Genomic DNA, 16152 nt, shown 5'->3' with positions numbered 1-16152 from the left:
TGTGTTTGAACCCTGCGTTCTCAGCAACAGAGCGGTCGCATGTCCGCTGCTATAAAAACCTCTATGACGCTCGTTATTTCTTTGACACGGCCTGAATTATTAGCAAGCAGCAGCTTTAATGGCGCTCGGAGCTGCGATTGCCCTGAACTTGTTTTTTTCTTTCCCAATGTTAGTGGGGCATCACTCTGGTAATGTCGTTTCAAACGAGTCAGCATGGTCAATCTGCTACCAGCTACAAATCCGCAGCAGTTGTGCTATGTCGGCTTTTGTACGATCAACTTGTCTTGTCCGTCGACATTATAGTGACTAAGACGCTGAAGTGTTCACACACAGACTTAAATTAGGAGGGAGGTTCTTCACACTCCTGTTTGTCCGCGGAAGCTATGAACACGAGCCTACAGCACATCCGGTCCTTCGCTAATGTTGTACCTCGAATTAGTAATCAAAATGTTCGGTTTGTATACATGTACAGTAACACCCTTCTGAAATCAGTTTAATGCAAATGCATTCTTTAACAAACATGTTAGAATACCCATTTAGACAAATACATGGCCGAGGAATCGCTAATAGTGTTTTTCACAGTGGAGGCTTGGCATTTGAAAGTGTATGCACAAAATTTGTCACAAAGCCTATTTTCACTTTTTTAAAGACTACTCTGTTTATTTATTTTCAAAGTTGTTCCATTACTTTCTGTTAAGAGAATTAATATTGTCACGTATTGGACAACATATGAACCAATATTAGTAAATCTGTGATGGGCTTATATCATCCAGGCTCTAAACACATAGTTAGAGAATTATCTGTATTTAATATGCACCTTTTAACTAAGATTACTGAAATAACCACTATCTTTTGCAGAAACGAGGTCCTAACCATAGCCATGGCAGGAAAAGGCCCAAGGTAAATAAGTTGCATGTTTGTTTGGGTTACCGTTTCAAAGGTAATCATCTTTGTGCAAGTAACCCTACTAACTTCCAATAATCCTGCTTCCCGAAATAACCCCCCTTGGTGGTTTGCATGGTTATTTTTGACCTCTCATTATTAACGTTTTAATCCTCTCAACTAAAGTGGACTCCCCTCTGCTTATTGGCTTAAAATCTTAACTCCCATGAGATGGTTTGATGTAGGCATGTCATGGTGACCTCACTGAGGCTGTTAAAGAGAAGAGCCGATGTCTTCTGCCAACAGTGCAGATGGAAGAATTCCTCAAGTGACTGTATGAACATCAGCAAAGACAAACTGTACACACAATATTCTCTGAGCTCAACTTGTCTTGTTTTACATCCAGATCTTCTGCGCAATAGTCTGTGTACGTTCCTAGTCAGTCAACAGTTTGGATACGCAATAATTAAAATATGCATTAAAGTGTTGCCATCGGCTTCGAACACATTTAAAGCAACTTTGCATTTAATAATGCAGTTGAAATTTGAAGCCAACTAAACCGTTAGAAAATAATTGGAAAACATAATAATACATAAAATAATAAGTCTTTAGCCTTGCCCATCTGTATGTACGTATAGTCATAAAGACTGTAAAGTGGTTCCTGACTTTTAGACTCCCCCTGTCCATCAATCCATCTGTCCATATACATGTAATCTATTTGTAGTGGCTTGACGGCATTTTCAGAAAATGTTCACTACGACTTGAGGGTGAAATAGTTAGCATTTGGTGGTGATCGCAAAAAATATACAATTCACAAGCAAATTAAGATAAAATTTCACTGAAATGTATAATTGGAATCAGGTGATGGCATTTTGTATCGAAATCAAAGGCCTTTCTGATATTTTAATGGTCCGCAAAAACTTTTTCTGGCCAATATTGAATTAACATCAGTCAGTCATCATAGTGCAGTCAGATTTATATCTTTTCACTTGCAACTTGCAATGTGAGCCTTTAGTGTCATAACTTAATGCTCAGTGAAGATGCTTAAACACCAAAAACAAGTCGCTTTAAAATGAATGAACTTGTGATTGTGTTTCAGTCTAATGCCAAACTGAAGCTGGTACGGAGTCTGGCAGTGTGTGAGGAGTCCTCTGGTCCATTCTCCATTGATGGAACTCCAGAATCGGTACTGTTCCTGTTTCTGACTTCATCCCCTAACTTCTAACCTTAGTTCATTCACCGCAGTAAAACTAAGTAGTATGTAACTGCAGTTTGTGTGGGATTAACACTACTCAATAGACTAAAAATAACAAAATTAAGATCCAAAATTATACTGTACTTTTTCATAGCAGTTGAATGTGGTTTTCCAGGATATCATCCAGCTTCACATCAGCTGTCCATCAGACAAGGAGGAGGAGAAGTCATCAAAGGATGAATATGAAAATGATGAGAAGGAGAAGAAGGACAAGACTCCACGAAAGATGCTCTCACGTGGCAAGTTAAATTATTTTTGTAGCCTGCTGTTTTTCTAACCACACTTATGGTGCAACCCTAAACAAGACAAGATTTAAGTTTTGTATTTATTCCTTGTTTTTTTAACCTCCCTACAAATACAATAAATGGTAAATAACATTCTCAGTTAATACCTCCTGCATAAGTATATTAAAAAAGGTTTTTGTCATGGCACGACTGTTATGTATAATGTCCCTTGTTAATACCCAAAGGAACCAAACCAATATGTCAAGCTAATTTCTCTGGAAGATATTTGGAACCCCCTCTCTTCTTTTTTTAATTACCTGCCTCACTCCCTCTCTCTGCAGAGGCATCATTAGACTCTGAGAGCAACAGAGATACAATGCCCAACTGTCTAGTGTAGTGGAAAATACTGGAAAATGATCTCCTAAAGTGTGTGCTTGTGTGTGTGCGTGTATGTGTAACAGAACAGCTAGCTGGCATCTCATCCACTTCTTATGTTTATCCTTCCCGAGCAACCTGGAATGTTTTTGCTGCAGTGTTGAGGGGCAAAGCTATGTTTAGTAAAAATCTGACATTACACTTTCTTTCTCACTTGCACTTAACAGAAGAGTCACCTGCTCTCTTTTCCCACTCAGTGTCTTAACTCTTTCTTCCTGCCTGCCTCATTATTAACTTTGTTCTTCTCTCTTGTTAGACTCCAGTCAGGAATACACCGATTCCACGGGCATTGATGTTCACGAGTTTCTGGTCAACACACTGAAAAACAACCCCAGGTATGATATACCACATGCATAGCTGTAAAAACAATAGCACATTAGGAAAGTGACAAACACTGGTAATTTAATGTCTTTCACAAATTCACTTTTGCTCTAGCTGCTGCTGAGATGCATTAAACAGTTTATCACAAAGTTAGGTAATTAAGTAGTACATTTTGTTGTCCCTTGATTAAGTTGCCTATAACGTTAACGGATAAATGAAATGTCTACAAAATGCTTTTACATCTTTTTCCCTGGCCTGCAGTCTGGTAACCTTTTAGTTTTATTGATTGCTGCACATCTGACGAGCACAATAACTGCCTATTATGGAAACACCTAATTAATCAAAAGAAGCACCAGATAGTGCAGTGTTTAGGAGGGAACATTAACTCTGCGTCATTTTCAACATTACATGTATCCAACTGTTGTATATAATTGTATACTCCATTATCAGTCAATAGGCGAGGACCCTTGAATTTGCCTGTGGTTTAATAATATTATCTATAGGTTTTTAAAGATAAATTATTTATGTAGTGTCTCATATTCACATGGCAACACGTTATTGTAAGACTGTCAGATAAAAAGAAACTCAGAGTGAAAAGGGTTGAAACTTTACTCATCAGTGATACAACCATTATTAGAAGCATTTATTGCTTTATATTCCACCCTTTGATCTTTGGTTGGTATGCTCACAACACTCAAGACACTGATCCGCCCCCCCCCCTCTCTCTCTCTCTCTCTCCCCCTCTGGCCCAGCAGGGATCGAATGATGCTGCTCAAACTAGAACAAGATATCCTGGAGTTCATTAATGACGACAAGTAAGCCACGTTCTTCATAACCAGTCGCTTGTATTTAAATTTAGCTGCTCTAAATCCATCCCTTCTTATTTATAGAATGCTTTGGTAATAAGATAAGTATGGCAACATGTAGTTGATATTATGGGGCAAGTTTAGGTTAGTATTTCACAGTCGGCCTCTGTGTTACCTTGTAACCAGAATAGTATTACTAGACTCAGATATTATAATTAGAAACTTGTCTGAAAGCAGTATATCAGCCTAAGCACAATAAATGTATAAGTATTTCCTTAAGTTGGACATCCTGCTTGTCATACTCCTCAAAATTCTGAAAAAATTATCTTTTCTGATAATTTTTGTGGGGGAACAAGACAACAGGAGATATTTTAGGGGTTGAAAAAACTTACTAACCCCTTTTCACTGTTCTAGAAAATATCTAGAAAACTGTTTTGTATGTAAATTTGTCTTTATTCAGACAGCCATGACTTGTTCACAGAATCCCTTAAAATGCTGGTGCTTGTATAAAGACAAGACGCACAATCCTCTCTTATAGTACTTAGAAGGTTCAAAGAAATGGACACATGATGTTCATAACAGTGCAGTGTGTAGCATATGATACTAACATCTTTGTCTGTCGTGTCCCCTGCAGTAACCAGTATAAGAAGTTTCCACAGATGACGTCTTATCACCGTATGCTGCTGCACCGTGTGGCTGCCTACTTCGGCATGGACCACAATGTGGATCAGACTGGCAAGGCTGTCATCATCAACAAGACGGGCAACACACGCATGTGAGTGAAGCTCCTAAATGAAGTCCACTTTTCGGCAGCTACAGCCATAAACCTGATAAACCTCTGTGGATTATTGTTTTCTAATCCGCATATACAACCTCCATGAATCGAATGTACTGAAATTACTCAAACATTGAAGAAACACAGTATTGCGTATACATAGTTTTCTCCAGTCCAGATGTTACGATTTTAGTGGTAGTAATGTGTATTGTAGCTGCTGTGAAAGTGCAATTAAGGCAGCTCTGTGAATAATATAAACAACACACAATAACAAACCCTCATGGATTTAACTTCACTAGAAACACAGCATGCAACAGAAGAACAGAATAATCCAATAGCCATTCAATGTGTTCATAAAATAATGTAAAAGATTTATCGGTAAATAAAAAGCTGTTCACAGAGCAACCAGCCTGTATGACAGTAAATGGTGTGCGCATGCATGCAAACAATGTTTCCTTGATTGGAATAAGTTAAAGTGGAAAAGTAGTCATAATAAATGCAATGTTTCCAAATGCGTAAAATATAAAAAATCATCAGTGTACTTAACCTCTTAAGAAACGGGTGAAATTCGCCTAAAACGCCTGTTTGAGGACGCCAAAATTAAATTGAATGCTGTTCTTGAACTATTTGGAGTACATGCATGATCTTGGTCTCTTTTGAAATTTAACATCCTGAACTTTCCCCCCCAACAGTCAGAATCAATCTAACTGCTCCTGGCATTGAGTAATAGCAGTTGGCACACAGTGAGGTAGAAGGTTTTTATTTTCGCCTGAATATTTTTGGTAAACAGATGCCTGCTGATGACTCTAGCTGGGACTTATGAGCTGAAAAACATAATGGGACTCTAGCATGAAGCCTTGACTAGCCCAAGTTCAAATTTGACTACAATACCACAGAAAATGAATATTTTACAGATGTTTTACTAAGGGTATGTCGAGGCGTTTTCCAAAAAGGTCATTTGGAGGCTCCAAAGGACCCTTGGTACCCATGGTAACCAAATAGGCTAAAAATGCTACTTTTTCACTAAAAATCATACTTTTATATAAAGGAGACAAAACTGGTCATATGGTTAAAAATTTATTCAAATATACATCTTTCAAATTTTTGGATACATGCCAGCCATTGTAGCAGTCACGACTGCAGGAGGAGGCTTGTGGAGGACTTTGTAGTGCCCTATCAGGATGTCAGCACCCATGAACCTCGATGGACCTATGTGGGAAAAGAAAAATTAGTCGGGAGCTATTAGAAGAGCCGTACAGAGGCACCACACCCACACCTATATGCATATCTGTTCACATTCATCTCGACACACAAAGGCACACTCATCTCTCCACCATCTATATGCACATTCTAATTCTCAAACAAAGACAACTATTATCTCTCCCACATCTAAATCCACACCTTTTACTAATCAACAGCAAATCCTAAATTAACACACGAACACACACACACACAGTAATTTAGTTATTTATTATAATAAAATACGTACTTGTCAAGAGTAATGCCTGAAACATGGCGTCTGCCTCGTAGTCAAACGACGTGTCGCTGTCTTCCTCTGATACGTCATCATCAGACTTGTCGCTGTCACGCCGATAACACAGATCCCTTTGCTTGTTCGGTCATTAAGTTTCATTTCTCTAAACGTTTCTCCATAGTGTAGCTTCAAAACGCTCCATAGCAAGACTGAATTCTGCACACGGATCTCACAGCAACGCCCCCGAACTTTTACGCACCGATCTCAAAACCAGTGCTCACTTACTGTTACGCACGGAGATGAGATGCTCTGGAAGCACGTGTTCGCTGTTGTGCAGTGACTTGCTGTGTGTTGATAGTTATCTATCAGGTCGCGGAGGACATGTACTTCCTGGAAAATGTAATTGGCTAAACGATAAGTCAGTCATAACAAAAATCGACTGCAGTTGGCTGAGCCTCGCCACGTCAGAAGAAGGGCGCGCACTGTCTGTAAACGAGGGCTCTCGTTGGCTTTTGCCGAATGTGGACAACCCCTGCCTTCTCCAATTGGGTCGAATGAGCTGTCCATCTAAAGGTTAGAGTGCACCCTCCATTTTGAAATCCAGAGAGCCCCTGTGTTTACTTTCTAACAGAAGTTACGACGGAAAAAAAGTCAAAGTTGGCACTTAGCTGCTGGCTACTCTGAGATTACGCATCAGCTGGCTGTGGCTATTCTGTGATGAAATAGTGTGCTATGGAGTGATTAAGTTACTGGATTCGATCGTCTGGACCTTTGGCAATGTACCAACACCTTTTTTGTTGGAATGTTATCGATATGTGGATTAATATCATGCTTCTTAGGTGAGTGACGTTGACTGTCTTAATTTTTTTTTTTGGTAAGTTGTCTGACTGTTACGTTGATTGTACCGGCTGTGGTGATCGGATCTTTAAAGGGTTTACATCAGTGGAATCAGAAGAATCTTAGCTTTCGATCGATATGTTGCATTAGTACCTAGCTGTACGACACAGTTCTTTAAATACAAATGTTTGACGCTGATCGATAAAAAAACACACCTTGCGTCCCGAATACGGGACGCGATTGCAGAGGCTAACCTCAGTCAGTGGCATTTACACAGTGGGTGTGTAGCGGTAACCTACAGTTTAAATTTGAAAAGTCAATTTGTTTGAGAGAAGACAGAAAGTAATTGTGTTGTTAAGGCGTTTACTGCCAACAGAAGCCACGTCTACTGCTTTTAAACTCCATAGGAGTAACACTTTTTACCCTTAGTTTTTTATCTAATGTAGTCAAAGGGTAATTTGTCAAGTTTTGTTTTATATTAAAAAACATGCTTTTGTTCTTAATTATTTTTTTCTTTAGCCCTGAGCAAAGGTTCTCTGAACACATCAAGGATGAGCGTAATGTGGACTTTCAGAAGAAATTCATCCTGAAGAGAGATGATGCCAGCATGGACAAGGATGATAATCAGGTAGGCTGCACTGTATACCAGGTATTGTTTTTTAACTGTATCATATTTTCTATCCATTTTGTGTACATCCGTTTCATTGTTTGAGATGAAATTAATATTTATTTAATGCTTCTATTATTGTTATTACTTTTGTTTTTATTATTATTATATTGTTTAAAATGTTCATATATATTTTGATAGTACTGTTGCAGCTAATTCTTTTTGCCATTAATCAAGTGGTGAAAATCTTTAATCATGAAAGCCCTAACCTCAGGTTTAGGTTATGTTTATGTTGAGTGGACATCTTGTGTTTACTATATTCATACTGTTTTTGGTTGTGCTGTATTGCTGATAATAAATGTATGTTTAGAATTGGAGATAGATTGATATTGGTGTTGAGATTTCTATTTTCAAACGTCCTCATGTATAATGAGCCATTCATATGCATTCACTTGATTATTTCTCTTAAAATTAAATGCAGTTTACAGTTTGCAAATGATTGAACATCTTCCTCACTGCTGCTGACTGCTGTTTGCGAACTACGAAACCTTTTAGCCCTGACATCAGCTTTTTGCGATGCAAAAATAAAATGAATGGAAGAGGAAGTTAAGGACATGAGTAGTAGTAGTATTAAGAGTATTTTCAATTAAGCATTAAACCCTACATTTTTAACTAAATAAATGGTTTGATCATCATAAGTGTTCCAATCTTCAACATTGATTCTGCTTCTTAACATATTCAACTCTCAACTGTCTGCTGCTGTTGTTTGGATGGTAGGCCGCTGTGACTTATTGCTGCTCATCTTTACAGCAGGTGTGATAGATTGTGACAAAGGTTTACACAAAGAACAGGGTGTATTAGTCTAGCATAAAGTGGAAAGAAATCCGGTCTGTACCCGGTTATATCACCTAAAATATGCAAGTTAAGTCAAACTCAATGAGCTTGAGCAAATGACACACAAACTATATTTTGTGTCTTTATTGAATACAACCCTGAAACATTCACACTGCTGGTGGGGGGAAAAAGTGAGTTCTGGGATTTAGTAATTGGGCAAAACCATTATTGGCAGCAAAAACCTTAAACAAGTATTTTATGTAGTCGCAGATTAGAACTCTACCAAGTTTTGGAAAAATTCTTTCTCACAGAACAACTTCAGCTTCCCCTTATTCTTCCCATGTCGAGTGTGAATTACTTTCTGGAGGTCATTCAGCAGCATCTTTACTGGATTAAGGTCTGGGCTGAAATTGGGCCACTTCAAACGGTGGATTCGTTGTTTGAAGTTATTCTTTAGTGGATTTACTTTGATGTTCACAGTCATAGTCCTATTGCACACCCAACTTCGGCTAGTGGATAGCTCCCTTGACATTAACCTGTGAGACAGGGGTGGGGAACCTCCAGCCTTCGAGGACCCATGAAGCAATCCAGCCACGATTCATAAATACCCCAAAAAACAAGTCAGAAGTCCAAAAAGTCTTATGAAAGAAATAAATTCTTGCATAAAATAAAATTGCATTAGATTATAGACTGACATGTCCTTCAGGTTAGTCTCTGCTAACTATATGCCTGTTAGGTCATGGTCACCTTATTATTGCTGATGAGTATTGTGGCGACTGTCAAGAAAAGAAAATGGGGAATGTCTCATTCCCCACGAGAAATGGACAACAGATTAAAGAAAATGGAGAGCCAGTGTACCAACGTTTTGTAGATGTGCGGGGTGTGGTGGAAAATGGCCAATTTCCATCATCATTACTGCTAGAAGCATTCATTGTAAGGACACCAATACATTTCCTTGTTTTTCTCTGTGGCCCATGATGAAAGAACAAACAAATACTGACCAACTAGCCATTTTTGTTCGTGGGATAACTGCCAAGTTTGATATGAGAGAGTAATCACTGTCTTTGCAAGCCATGCATGCTGTGGCAATGGAAATGAGTAAGATACCTTCAAGATATGATTTTTACCCTTGGCAATGTTTAACTTAACAGACCCAGACACCGGCAAATCAGCTCTAAATCATGATTTTTTCTTTCACCTACTTCACCTTCCTCCCTTTTTATTCGATACCTAGCACAGTATGTTCTTCCAAAACAAATGAACCCTAGTTTCATCAGAGCATGAAACGGTTTTAAAAGTGTGCGAACATAGGGCCTTCATCCCCTATTCATTCCTCTTACCCCCTGTCTCTCAGTCACGTTCTTACCCTGGTAACTTCCACCCCTGACAATTGTTAAGACTAATTTATAAATAATTGGACAGCATTCAAAAGCGCTCTGTTTACTTTTTACTTTCACTGTATTAGATTTTAACCTTTTTTTCATATAATTGTTTCCCCAAATGCTAGATCCGTGTGCCACTGCAGGACGGGCGGCGTAGCAAGTCAATTGAAGAGCGGGAAGAGGAGTATCAGCGAGTACGAGACAGGATCTTTGCCCGAGAAGTAAGTTTTGAACCTGGGCAGAGTAACAAACATTGGCAAGAACAAATTAACTGTAAATACAAAAATCAATTGCCTATAATTGCCTGTCTTCTCTTGTGTAGTGAGAGGTCCTTCTGTCTTGATTAGAATATTAATAAAACTAATGTTTAATGACTGGTGTAGTGGTAGTAATTGTACTTGGTTCCCATTGTTTGTCCTTTTTAATTAAATCAGACTTTACTTTTGATTCCTTATCAAACGTAGCAAATCTGTTAAAAGTTTGTTTCAAGAATGATTTGTACTTTCTCAGACCATGAGTTTTATGTTTTGACGGCCTAAAGAGGTAAAACAAGATAATATATGGCAAGAACAACCATTCCAGAAAAGTTTCAAAAAGTAAAACATTTTTCGACCACAATACGCTATTCTCTTTTCCTCGTTAGTAATAGTCTTCCGGTCATATTTTAATCTTGCGATTCTCTGCCCCATCCCCCAGATTGGAAACCACAGCTTTTAAGTGATGTGCGATATCTAATCCTAAAATGCACAATGTCAAACTTACTAAACTTCTGACAGGTTGACTTGCCAAAAATGTTGGTTTAAAGTGCTACTAGTTGAATGAAGCATTTCATAATGTGCAGGTGTCCTATTTTTTACAGTCTTCTCAAAATGGATACATCAACGACAGCAGGTAAGATGATGCATCCTATTGGAGACTCTAGTGTGTGCACTACACAAGACTCCATCCTCTGCACCTATCCCCTTAAAGCTACTGTTTCTTTGTTAGGTTTTAGATAGAAGAGGTAGAAGGCTACAGAAGCATAAACATAAAATGTTCATTCTGGCTTCTTGAGTTTACAAAGTTGTGGCAAAGTTCCCTTTGTGTAGAATTAGCTGAATTCCTAAAAGCAACATATTTATCGGATAGTTTTTATTCTTATTTCCAAGAAAATGATCAGTATTCATATGCAAATTTTCGCACTTATGCCAGATTTTTACATCTACAATTAAAGAAATGGTTGCTTTAGGCTCAATCTGGCTGTAAAGGACACATGGTCTTTGAAAAAGTTTTTTAGGTAGTGGATTTTTTTCTTCCAGTTACCTCGCACAGCAGTTACAGGCAGCCTCTATCCCTCGGCACCCTTGCCATTAAGGTTGAAAGATTAGTACACAATATGCTGAGAGCGAGAGAGAGAAAGAGGAAGCGTGGGCTTTTCAACAGACAGTTTCTGCCTAGTGTGCTCTTTCTATTTCTTTTTTTTCTTTTTCTCAGGGGTAAAAGTTCTACACTACTATGCCCACCTCTACCTCCCACCCTTCCTTAACTCACCGTCCCTTAAACCCTCTGCTGTTCTCCAATCCAGTCCTGTAACCCCAGCATTTTCTCCCAATGTTAACCCCAACAGACTTTCCACTGAGGGCTACTGCTCTAGCTCTCAAAAGAGGAGGCAGATCTTTAGGTATTGGGGTGCTGTTGACTTTGACTTGTGTGTTGCCATGCCCATTTCTGAGAGTGATTTGGTGATGATAGTGGTGACTTGTGGTGGTTTTTATATCTTTGCTTGGCGTAGTCGGCTGATTGATGGCTATTCCAGCTCTGCACCCTGGGGCTTCCCATAGCCCATGCATGGCTGCTTTGTGGTTTCACCGGGGACTGATTGACCTACTTACCCATCCACTGTCAACTACATTATTTTTATAAAGTAACTGCATTGCTTTCACAGTAACCTGTTTGTTTTGTGGTTGACTTAGTCTTGTAGTTTTTGTTAACATGTCACCTGTTGCATAGTACCAAAGAAAAATTTGTTGGTAGAAGAACCTTGAAGTAGAAAAGAACAATAGGAAGCATGAGACTTTGATGACTGTGGTCATCATGTTTACAAAAGTTTTTTTCATTTTTATGAATCTTCTTATAATTTTGATAAATCATTTCGTATGTAAACATATTAGAAAAAATGAAAAACCCAACCGTCCAGAATACCAACTCTCATTTATTCTTTCCTTTTCTTGTATCAAATCTCAAAGACTTAAAGATTTTTTTCGTAAATAACAAAGAAAAATGGCCAATAATTAAACATTTTTAGATGATACCCTATTGTTTTTTTACCTCTTCTCTAAATTAATTTAATATTGAATAACCAACGTTAATCAGTTGTTTGATCAGACTGTACTAGAGTACAACAATATATCGAATTTGTTCCCAGCTTCATTATCATTAACATTTTTTGCTGCTTGCAGATTTTTTTTTTTTCAGAGGTTGACTTTTAATCTAAATTGGCATTAATGATATATCTATATTTGTTTATGCCTATTTCAGTCTATTTGCATTTAAACTAAAACTGACCTCAATAACCTAAGCCCAGCATTACATTCATAGGTATATCAGGTGTTCACCTTTTAAAGAATACATGCTGTTAAACTATGAACACCGTAAAATCACATGCTTCTCTGAAATTAACCAAAACAAGAAGCTCTCCAGTGAAACAAGGGTTGATTCAGCATCTATTATAAGCCTGAGTTTGATGGAACCACATGTTAACAACAGCCTAGCTTCCCTGCTTCTCCTGTTTGTGCATGTGATGGGCAATGCCGTCATGAGGAGGGGGGAGATGAAACATCATGTGATGAACAGTCGAATCCCTCCTGTTCCTTCTCCCCGCCATCCCGCTCTCATCTTTGTCTGCAGAGCGAAGCGAACAAGTGTGTTCCTGCCTGTACAAAGAATGGCAGAGCACCCAGCCTTCCTTAAAATAGGCTGTGCTGAGAGATGACTCAAAATAGATCCTCCATTAATTACAGTCTCCTTGAAATATTTATCAGCCACAGCCACTCACTATCGCTAGGGTTTTACAACCCTTACCACATCCCTGTTCTTGTCATGGAGATTCCCACAGTCAGCCGTATGTGTTTTGAATTCATTTTACCCTTGTTCTCTCTACACAGACAGACTCTGTTCATGTCCCTCTTCTAGTCCTAAGTGGATGAAAAAATGAAGTACTTACAGCTGCCTTGGTGTTTTTCCCCTCTGCTGTCTCTAGGGAAGAGTTGTGGGTCTGTCTACATCAAATTGAATACCTGAAATACTTTAATTAGCATAGCTGACCAATTTTTTTGGATTTTCATCTTTATTTGTATTTGTTATATTCAAGCACATGCACTGTAAGACACCTTCAAGTGGATTCATAATATTCTAAATGCTGACATTTCAATGGCAGACCCAACCATCCACTTGTGATGGAGGGGTTTCCCCCACAGTGGTGGTTACGCTTACAGTGTGATCATTGGTTTTCTTGGCAGCTACCCTTATCCAGGGTGACAGCATCACAACAAAGAGTGTGTATACAGCAATATAGTTTAAAGACTCATGGTGGTGAACCAGTGGTAGCAAGTGGTTATTTTGTAGATAGTGTGTGTGAGTCTGAGTGTTTATGTACATCTGTTCTTAATGTCTGGGTGTTTGTGTACATCTGATATTCATTTACAGGTGTGTGTGTGTGTGTGTGTCTTGTACGTCAATCCTTGTCTTTAATAAAATACGTGCATGTGTTACTGTTTATCTCTATTCAACATGTACTCGTTTGTATGCAAGTGCTCATTCTGGATCGCCCTTCACGTGAATGTTGTCTTCAGTCTTCTGTGCGTTGAACTCATGGAAGTTTGTCTCATCTGGTGTCACTGTAAGACCCTCTTACACCTCAGTGTGGCATCTTTTCTCCCTGCATGTGTGTTTTTCTCTGTGGATGGGTTTGTTTGTTTGTGTGTGTGTGTGTGTACATGTGTGAATGCGTGCGTGGTTGTATGTTAAAGATTTGGACACAATATTGTATGGTGGTTTGTTGCCTGATTTTTGTATCGTGGTTCCATGAAACTAGAAAATATGCATCTGTGTTGAATGCCCCACCCTACAGCCCGTGGAACTGTGTGTTTCCTTTACCTGTTGATGACCCTCTCTCGCTCTTCTGCTTCTTTCCCCCCTTTATCCCTCTCTGTCTAACTGTCTCTTTTGGTTCTGCCCCAACCTACATTCCTTTCTCCTTCTGTGTGCACATCCTCCCTGTTACTGATATATTTCTCTTCCTACCTTTACACATTTTTCTTTTTCTCCACCTCTGACTTCTTATTTTTCACCTCTTCTCTCTGTAATTCTCGCACATCTCTCACCTATCTCCTAACTCTCTTCACTTCAACACTCCAATTATCTCACCTTTTTCCTGCATCTACCCATTTTACCCCCCATCATTTCATCTATTTGTCTCTCTCTCCCTCCTCTGTCTTCTCTCAGAGGGAATCGTGAGAGCTCCAGTCGGGCATCTAGCAGTCGTCAAAGCAGCACAGACAGTGACATGAAATGCCTGGAGCCACGGCCCTGGAGCAGCACTGACTCAGAAAGCTCCAACCGCACCCTTCGGCCACCCGTCACTAAGGCCAGCAGCTTCTCTGGCATATCCATTCTCACCAGAGGGGATAGCCTCGGCAGCAACAAAGGATCACAGGGGAGCTGCAAAGGCTCTCGATCTGGTGAGGACTGTAGAGACGAGTTGAGGAAGAAGGCGAAATTTCAAAATCTCTGCAATTAATGTCATTGAGCCTAGTGTTAGCTTTTACGCTCTAAACAGATTCTTCATGTGAATATGCAGAATCTGTTTCTAGTTTGACTAATCATGTTTGAGCATGATTTGTCCGACCACCAGAAATAAATGATCTGCATGAAGAGAAAGAGAAACACCTTAACCGAAGTGCATCAGCTGTTTCCTTTAAATCTGTCTGCACTCATCTGCAGATTGCTCTTAGTAGTCAATGTCGGATGGACCTAAAACACTGACAAAAAGTAGCGTTGTTTGGGTTTTGTGTTGATAAACCGGAGGACAGAGCCTTGGCCTAGATATCGCTGTCTACACCTAAAGGCTATTTCCTCTTTAGAGCAGAACCAGATTGAGTGTCAGGTAACTTGTTACTGAGAGACACATTTTTACCATTAATACCCTCCAAGAAAAGTAGAATCTAAATTGCACATTTGATGAGCTTTATCTGTCAGTCAAATACTCAAACTTTCCTCTGCCAGGCTCTCGGAAGTGCCCAGAATAATTTTCTCAAGCTGTTCGATTTCTTTCCGTCTTAATGGAATGCTGTGACACTGGTAACTCTTTGCTGCTTGACATGATGAGAGAGTTCTTGTTTTTTCTGCTGAAGAGATATTCAGAGTCACTTTTGTCTTTGTCACTCATTAGTAATTTATTTCCACCGTGGCAGCAAAGTACATTGAGGTTTTATACAACCTCAAATATTATGCAACCCCAACTTTCTCATATTTCACATAGAAATGGAAGAAAGTTATATTTAACATTTCCTGCAAGTTATAACAATCAGGAGTCATTGGTATCTATTATTAATATGTGGCCCAATACATTTAGCCTAGAGACAGAATTTTCCTCAGCTGGGATTTTAGTTTGAGTTTGCCCTCTAGTGGTCTGTTATACATAAGATCGAGAATACAGGGATACCTGCATGCCAATAAATGATTAAAATTGTTTTTATGGGGAGGTGTTTTAGGTTCATCATTTTGCCAAGCGAAGACATTAATGCCATAATTATATCCTGTATACATCATGTTTTTTCTTGAATCATTAGGCCTGTCCCTAGTCAGTCCCGATGTGTGTCCCCCACCCGCAGCCTCCCAGTCCAGTCGTAGCCTGCTTCCCTGCCCATCACAGCAGCCACAGCCCCAGGTTCAGCCTCAGACTGCCCTGCTGCCCACCCCACAGCAACACCCCATGGGAAACCACATGATCGCTCAGGTAATTACCTCCACTAGCTGTTTTTAACCCAGTGATATTGGGGTTAAGGCCGGCGCATGCTTCTGCGTTTTCACGGGCCCGCAAGCGCAAGAGCCCTCCCGGGCCCCTTACGTGCTTATGTATCCCTTCTTACGTGCGTCGCCCAATTTTTCTAATTATGCAGCAAAGCTCTGCGAGCCTCACGCAGCCCGCAAGGGATGTGATTGTTCTGCTAACCACATCCTTTCCGGAGTCGCAGTTCCGGTTTCATGCCACATAATACCGGCAGAGACAACGGAAGATTTAGAAGAACGAATATGGACCGAATAGAAGAGCGTTTGGCAGA

At 39.5% G+C, this 16152-nt stretch overlaps 1 protein-coding gene across 6 annotated transcripts in view; it reads left to right on the top strand.

The window, feature by feature from the left end:
- LOC128449822 (R3H domain-containing protein 2) overlaps positions 1 to 16152 on the top strand; it is a 50616-nt gene that overhangs the window by 21314 nt on the left and 13150 nt on the right. For 4 of the 6 annotated variants that reach the window (XM_053433151.1, XM_053433158.1, XM_053433144.1 and 1 more), the window contains 11 exons: positions 859 to 900; positions 1982 to 2068; positions 2253 to 2376; positions 3053 to 3131; positions 3873 to 3932; positions 4558 to 4698; positions 7529 to 7637; positions 9958 to 10053; positions 10674 to 10723; positions 14315 to 14550; positions 15661 to 15827. In XM_053433151.1, the coding sequence (XP_053289126.1) occupies positions 859 to 900; positions 1982 to 2068; positions 2253 to 2376; positions 3053 to 3131; positions 3873 to 3932; positions 4558 to 4698; positions 7529 to 7637; positions 9958 to 10053; positions 10674 to 10723; positions 14315 to 14550; positions 15661 to 15827 (1191 nt within the window). The remainder of the gene's footprint in view (positions 1 to 858; positions 901 to 1981; positions 2069 to 2252; positions 2377 to 3052; positions 3132 to 3872; positions 3933 to 4557; positions 4699 to 7528; positions 7638 to 9957; positions 10054 to 10673; positions 10724 to 14314; positions 14551 to 15660; positions 15828 to 16152) is intronic. The other 2 variants (XM_053433166.1, XM_053433175.1) reach the window with 2 other exon arrangements.

Source organism: Pleuronectes platessa, chromosome 2, assembly GCF_947347685.1.
Source record: "Pleuronectes platessa chromosome 2, fPlePla1.1, whole genome shotgun sequence".
NCBI classification, from domain to species: Eukaryota; Metazoa; Chordata; class Actinopteri; order Pleuronectiformes; family Pleuronectidae; genus Pleuronectes; species Pleuronectes platessa.
This window is presented reverse-complemented; position numbering and strand designations above follow the sequence as displayed.